General features: G+C 51.7%; 1 protein-coding gene across 1 annotated transcript in view; it reads right to left on the bottom strand.

Annotated features, from left to right (window-relative positions):
- CCDC33 (coiled-coil domain containing 33) overlaps positions 1–741 on the bottom strand; it is a gene marked incomplete at both ends in the record, with an annotated part of 1,362 nt that extends 621 nt beyond the window's left edge. The window contains 3 exons of the mRNA XM_029084810.1: positions 2–115; positions 340–428; positions 546–741. Of these exons, the coding sequence (XP_028940643.1) occupies positions 2–115; positions 340–428; positions 546–741 (399 nt within the window). The remainder of the gene's footprint in view (position 1; positions 116–339; positions 429–545) is intronic.
- Between the last annotated feature and the right edge of the window lie 6,529 nt (positions 742–7,270).

Here is a 7,270-nt window from a genome sequence, read left to right as displayed (position 1 = left end):
CGATCTCCTCCAAGCCCTTCGTCTTGGCCACCTTCTCCTGGTACCTCCTCAACGCAGCTTGCTGCTGCTGGTGGGCTCGCTGGAGCAGCACCAGATCCTTCTCCCGGTCATTTTTCTAGGGGACAGGAAGGGGTAAAACTCCCAGAGACCTCTGTGTTGAGTCTCAAGCCTAGGAGCATCACTTGTAGGGCCAGGAGAGCCTTGTGGTGGGGGTCCTGGGGTTCTCAGGCACTTGCCTGGTTGTGGGGGTACCATGATGGTCTCCCTGCCACCACCCTGCTCCTCCACCCCCACCCCATCCCCAGAGCAGACCCTGCCCACTCCTGCCAGCGTCCATACCCGGATCAGCTCGTTCTGCAATCGCTGGACACAGTCCTTCAGCCTCCTCATCGCCTCTGTGCCGGCCACCAGCTTGCGCTTGAGGGTGGCTGCAAGAGCCCATGCCATGTTCTTGTCACGTGGCCAGGGGATAGTGTGGTCCCCTCCGCTGTGCCAGGGAGAGGTGTCCCCCAACTTCCACCCTCCTCCCCTTCCCCATCACGCACTGAGCCTGTCCAGCAGCTCCTCCCGGGTCATGACGTCCAGGTCCACATCATCAAGCAGAGCGTGGCCCAGCTCCTCCTGCGAGGCCAGGCTGTGTCGCAGGTGCCCGTTCTCCACCTCCAGGCTGGTGACATGCTGGCGCAGGGACAGGAGGTCCCCTGCCATCCGCTTCAGCGCCAGGCGGTAGCTGCTCCCCTCCTGCCAGCCCAGAGCAGATCTGCTGGCACCTTGCTGCCTGCCTGGGCTGTCCCCCACACCAAGGGCTCAGCTGAGGATATTTGTCTTGAGGGTCAGACCCACCATAGAAGAACTAAAAAACATCCACTTTTCTCCTTCCTCTTGCATTCATCCATCCTTAACATCCATCCATCCTTCTATTCTCCATCCATCCATCCTTCTCAGCCATACATCCATTCTTCTCTTCCCCAATCCATTCATCCATCCATATTTCCCTCCTTCTCTTCCCCATCCGTCCATCCTTCTCTTCTCTACTCATCCATCCTTCTATTGCCCATCCATCTTTTATTCTCAACATCCATCCATCCTTCTCTTCCTCATCCATCCATCCATCCATCCATCCATCTATCCTTCTCCAACCATCCATCCTTCTCTCCTGTCCCTCCAAACCTTCTTCTCTCCACCTGCCCACCTCTCTCTCCACCTCACAGACTTCCCCTCACATTTCCCCAACTCTTCCTACCACCCTCTTGGGAGAAAAGCCACTCTCCCAAGGATGTAGGATGGAGCAATGTCAGAGTTGGGGGGCAACCTCAAGCACTGAGCAGGTCTTCAGAATAAGGGAGGCAGCAAAGAGAGATGAATGTTTTCTACAGATGAGCCTGGGGTTTTTTTGGCACCCGTGTGGCCAGGGAACTCCTTAGTAGGTGTTGCTGGGGGGAAATAATTCCCTGAGAGTCTGTATCTTTGCAGGCAAAGCCCTGCAACGGCTCCAGCTGACCCTCCTGGATCCCACGTTGGGCTCCTGGCAGCGGGGACCTTGGCCAGGGGCAGTGCGTGCCTCCAGCTCCCCCAGCCCCCGCTGCCAGCCTTGGGAATGGCCTTGGCGGGGGGGGTGCAGGGCAGGAGGAGGGGGTGCAACAGCATCACGCAACCTTGGGAAAGGGGAGAAAGGGGGGGCAGGTGCTGCCAGAGGCCTGGCTCCTTCCTCCCCATCTGCCTGAGAGCTGTTTCATCCAGGACTTGGTTCATGCCTCAGATAAAGCCCCTTCCAGCCAAATTCCAGGACTGACCTCCTCACCCCAGCTTTCAACTCACCAGCAGTGTAGAGCCAACAGCAACCCTGCTGTGGTCCCCACAGGAGCCAGGACCTGCCTTGGAGACACTGCTGTCCCCCCCCATTGTCCCCCTCTCCTCCAGTCTCCCCAGCACTCACCAGCTCCTGGTGGTCCCCTGTGATGTCCTGGGACCTATGGAGCAGAGAGTGGGGGGACACCCTTGGCCAACTGCTGCTGATGGAGTGAAACACCAGCAAAGCCTTGGCCAAGGAACCCTCCATTGGACATAGGAGCCTCTTTGGGGTGCTGGAGGGCAAGGCAAATGCCAGTGGGGATGGAGGTGCAGGAAGAGGGGAGATGAGGAGGAAGGTGCTGCTGGGGAAAACATAGGGAGAATGGAGAAAGGAGGAAACCACCCCAAGAAGGACGAGAAGAAGGAGCCAAGAGGGGGCTCCAAAGCTGACATGGCCCTTGTACCTGTGCTTCTCCAATGGTTCTCCTGTCCCATGTGGGAAAGGCTGCTTTCCAGGCAGGATGCTGGCCATGGCATCATCCGCTGGGAAGGACACATTACCTCGGTGGAGCTGGCAGGAGACATCAGAGCAGAGGGTGAGGATGAGGAGCAGGCTGGGGAAAGCCTTCTGAGAGGAGCAGTGACCTCCTCAACACCACAACATGCTGTGGCCACAGGGCTGGGAGACCTTCTCCTGAGGATGGAGATGCTTGGAAAATGCCTGGGTCTGAGCAGCATCTCCTGGCTGGACCGTTGAGCCATGCACCCTTGGGAAGAAATTTGGGCATGACTGAAAACAACCCTGAAAGCAACCCCAACTGAGTGCTGTCACCTAACGGACACCTCTGGGTCCTCAGCTCCTGCTGGGGACACCAGTGACAAGGTGATGTCCCCATCCCCACCTGCCACCCTCTAGCACTCACAGTGGAGGAGAAGGGTCTGTAGTACAGCATCATCCTTCTCCTGGAGTCCCCTCAGCACCCTGTTCCCGGCAGCTAGCCCATCCCATCAGCAGGTTGCCAGGCTCTACCTGACCCAAACAAACTCTACCACCCCTGAGCAAATATCCTGTCCCCATGTCACCACCCGAGCAGCTGGCTGGGGGACTCACAGCATTGCTGGAGGGTTGCGACATGAGAAAAGGTGTTTTTTTTCCCCAGATCTTTTCTGCTGGCAAAGGGATTTAGGTGATGTGGGATCTCCATGGGGTTGTGTTGCTACAACACAACCTTCTTCTTAGCAACTCCTCCCTGCAGTAGCTCAGCCTTTCAGGGCACCCACAGAGGTTCTCCTGCCTCCTGCATCCTCCTCTCCTTGGGTGTTTGTTAGGAACCAAAGGGGCTGGCGTGGGTCGATGCAGCCTTGTCCCATGCCATCAATTTTTCATCAAAGAGCCGGTGGGAAGCATGCAATTATCTGCTCCATCAATAGTGCATGGGACTGCACTTGGTTTAAGTGACCATTCCCAGCCTTTAATCCCAGCTCAATGCTGCTCAAACACCCACCATCCCAAATTTCTGCTTGTCCCAGCTCCTGCTCCCCAGCAGGCAGCATGCCTCCAGGGGCAGGGGCAGGGTTAAGGGGATTTGGACATATTTTCCCCTATACCTCCTATCTCAAATCCACCTGGAGATAGCTGCGCCTCTCCTTCCCACGGGGGTCTGGGATGAAAGGCTGGGAATCCACATCTGAAATGATGGAAGCTTTGAAAATCCTGGCACTCACTATTTATTTTTTAATATATTTTTTTTCTCCATTATTTCCAAGCCTCTGAAGCTTCCTCTGCCTTTAGAGCCTTTCATCCCAGCCCCCTCCCTCCTTCCTGTATTTGCTTAGGCCAAGTTTTATTTTTTTTTAATTATTTATTTAACAAATTGCTGTGTGATGCTTTGATGCTGGAATCGATTCATCTCCAGACAGAGCAGCACAGAGCAAAGGGAGGAGAGGGGAGGGTGGCAATAAACCTCTGCGGGAGGCAGGTAGGGAACAAAAATGGCCAAAATTGGGGTGTTCCAGAGGATTCTGCATCTGCATGGCAGCATCTGACCCTGTCCCTGGCCAGGGAGGGGACAGCAATGCACCCTGGAGGGAGGCTGAGGATGGGCCAACTCATTTCACTTGTGAGCACGGTGGTGTTTGAGCCCTTGGCAGCGCACCAGCCTCTTCTGCAACACAATCTCCCTCCAGCTCAATAAATAACACGTCCCTGGATGAGTGTTAAGCCTGATTTCTTAATTGTTATGAAGATGGGATAAGCTCAGATTTACATATCTGAGAAAAAAAAAATACTGCAGCAGCTTAGGAAGATCAGAGGGAAAAAAAAAAATCTCATTTTCCCCTCTTTTCTGTAACAAAAGCTGATAAAACCATCAATAATGACGCCTTCATTTGCTTTACTCAGTGTCCCCATCAACCTTGGAACATGGGTACTGGCTGGGGAACAACGTCAGGTACCCAAACCCATCCTCAGGACAACATCTAGGGAGGTGGTTTAGTGGGTAAAACTGTTTTTTTTTTCCTTTTACTTCCAAAATCACAGTGGTTCCATGGGGAACCCAAACTGCTGAGGGATTTACAGGTATTTCCAGGAGAAATACAGAGATTTTTAGCCACCGCACTTTGGCAGGACGCACCAGTCAGGGAGAGGCAGTAAATAAGCCGGGTTTTATCTGATTAAACCAAGGTTGAACTCCCTTCCCATGCATTGGAGGGGCTGTGCTGGGGGCTGTATATTAGCCGTAGCATTACAATTTAATTTAAGAGTTAATTGGATTGCATTGAAAAGCTCTTAATCTGAGCCAACTTGCATTTAATAGAGACACCACATCTTCTGCTCACTTCCTAAGCAGGATGATGATTTTAGGGTGGGTGATTACCATCGTTATCCAGCTCCAGGCCCAGCTGCTGGCTGCTGATATAATGTCCTACAAGGAAATAAAAGCCTCTGGATGACACTGGGTAAGTTGAGGAGGTGAGATGTTTCGGGTAGGGACAACTGCTCCTTGGGCTCCAGCTCGCATGCCTGCTTCTTCAAGATAAGGCTTAAGAAAGTAGTCGTGCCACCAGCAGGGACTGTGATTCCTCTGTGAGTCGCTGGTGGTTTATTTTGCTCAAAGAAGAAGGAAAAAAAAAGAAAAAAAAAAAGAAAAAAAATGAAAAAGAAAAAGGAAGAAAAGAAAAAGGAAAAAAGGAAGAAAAGAAAAAGGAAAAAAAGGAAGAAAAGAAAAAGGGGAAAAAAGGAAAAGAGGAAAAAAGGGGGAAAAAGAAAAAAGGGAAAAAAGAAAAATGAATCAAGAAAAAATAGAAGAAAAAAGGGGGAAAAAATCCCCCCCGAAAGACAAATAAAATAAAATAAAATTGGTGGCTAGGAAAAGGTGGGGTGACTTTTGAGAGCAAACTCTGGCTGAGTCAGCTCCTGGCTCCTGAAAAATAATTTTTCTTCCATCCCACTGCAGGAGGCTGTTTATGGGAGGGATGAGAACAGCTGGAGTGATGATGTCCCCATGTGATATCCTCATGTGATGTCCTCATGTGATAGTGGCTAGAAAAAGAGGGAGAAAAAGGAGGCTGGGCTTTCCAGTATGGGTCTCTCCTCCTCCCAGTATGGGTTGAGGAATTTGAAATCAGTGCTGCTGCTCACCCATCTGCACAAACTGGGGTCAGACTTAAAAACAAACCCTCTTGAGTTTAAAAAAGGAGGGAAATGGGTCACAACTCTTCCCCTGTGTTCCCACTGGGGCTTTGTAGGTTTTTTTTTCTCTCCTAGGAGAGATTTTTCTCTCATCTGTGTTTTAACATAAACATGTTTCCAGCAGCTGGAGAAGTGAATAAGCGGAGAAATATCACAAAAACCTCCAGGATCAGTGGGAGACTTGGCAAGTCCCCAAAGAGTTGGTTTTCTGAGCATAACTTTTAAAATCTATGCTTGGGACCTGAGTTAAAAACCGTCCACCTAGTCCCAGCCTTCAGTGCCCTCAAAGCATTTTTATCCCCTGGGTTTCAAAAAAGAAGTGGTTGCAGAGGAATAAACCCCAAGAATCCCCATCAGGCCTGGTGACAGGAGCTGCCGTGACTTGTCCTTGGCCTGTCAGCGGTTGATTGCCATCCATTTCCCTCTTTGCTTATATATCAGCTCGATTTGCTGATAAAAACATCCCTCGCGTTTCAGCAGCGAACATAAATCCATCAACACCCCAAACCACCACGCTGAGAGCACCCAGAGCCGTGCAGCACCCATCACCCTGAGCACCCATCACCTAGACCACCCACCACCTGGAGCACCCACCACCCTAAGCATCTCACCAGGCCCCATCCTTCAATAGTTAGCACCAGGAAAGGTTGATAACTCATTAAGTGAGGTTGGATGAGCCCTTCTGAGCTACGTTCACCAAGGGTTTAGTAGTGCCAATGGGATTGGGTTGGAGAAGGACACACGAGCCAATGCATGCACCCTCAAACCCACCAAAAAGTGTTATTTTGGAGCCAGTTTTCTTTTTTTTCCCCTGATTTTACTCACTTCTTGGGTTCTCAATTTGCTCCCCCTGCAGCCACCCCCACGGTCATCCAGATCCAAGCAGGAGAATCACATGCAAAACCCACTGAACCCAACATCTTTCCCAACCCTGCCCGGAGCTAGGATCATCAAAAAATCCTCCTGCAGTATAACCATGACTCTCAGACCCTGTTCAGCCCCCCAACCCATCCCCCTTCCCCCCACTGTGATGTCCCTATCCCTCCAGCCCTCTCCTTTGCCCTGCAGAAGCCACATCCCTCTGTCCCTCACCTTGCCATCCCACCTCGCCCCATCTTGCCCCCCAAGAAAACCACATTTCCAGCTGCTTTTACTGTCCCTCCATCAGCCCTAAATCCCACCAAGAGCCTCTTTCCCCCTTGTGACGTGGATCCCCCCATCCATGCCCTGGTGTCACATAGAAGGGACCTCGAGGGACCCAACATCTTCTGCAGCAGGTTCATCGTCAGCAGGGTGAAAAGCTAATTAAATCAAAGGGGAAGCAAATTGCTGAATCTTTAATCTCCTTGAGAAGTAAGACAGGCATAAATATAGTCTGGGCTCACATTAGCTGATTTATGGGCCTTTTCTATTAATTAGCTTAATCCTGGATAATAAATGTGCTTGGGGGACCCTGCCCCTTACCCACCCAGCCTGTGGGTGCTCAGGCACCCATGGGTGTCCAACTCGCTTGATGGAGCTTCACCCAGGGCCAGGGCAGAGCAGAGCATCCTCATCCCAACCTTGTAAGTGTTCCTGCCTGTATTGCGGCTTCAGCCTTGGGAAGAGGAGCATCTACCCTGGGTACCAAACTGTTGGATTTTGGAACTTGCAGCTTAAAAATAGTATAGAAAATAAATCCTTGTGGGAAGGCTGCGTTCTCCTGGGTGCTTCTAGAGCTGTGAGGAGCTTCTGCTCGGGGGGGACCGTGGCCTGAAGGCGGGGGGGAAGGGGCCATAGGGTGGCGGG

Source organism: Antrostomus carolinensis, unplaced genomic scaffold (assembly GCF_000700745.2).
Source record: "Antrostomus carolinensis isolate BGI_N321 unplaced genomic scaffold, ASM70074v2 scaffold27484, whole genome shotgun sequence".
Taxonomy (NCBI): Eukaryota; Metazoa; Chordata; class Aves; order Caprimulgiformes; family Caprimulgidae; genus Antrostomus; species Antrostomus carolinensis.
The sequence above is the reverse complement of the archived record's forward strand: the minus strand, read 5'-3'. Positions and strand labels throughout refer to the sequence as shown.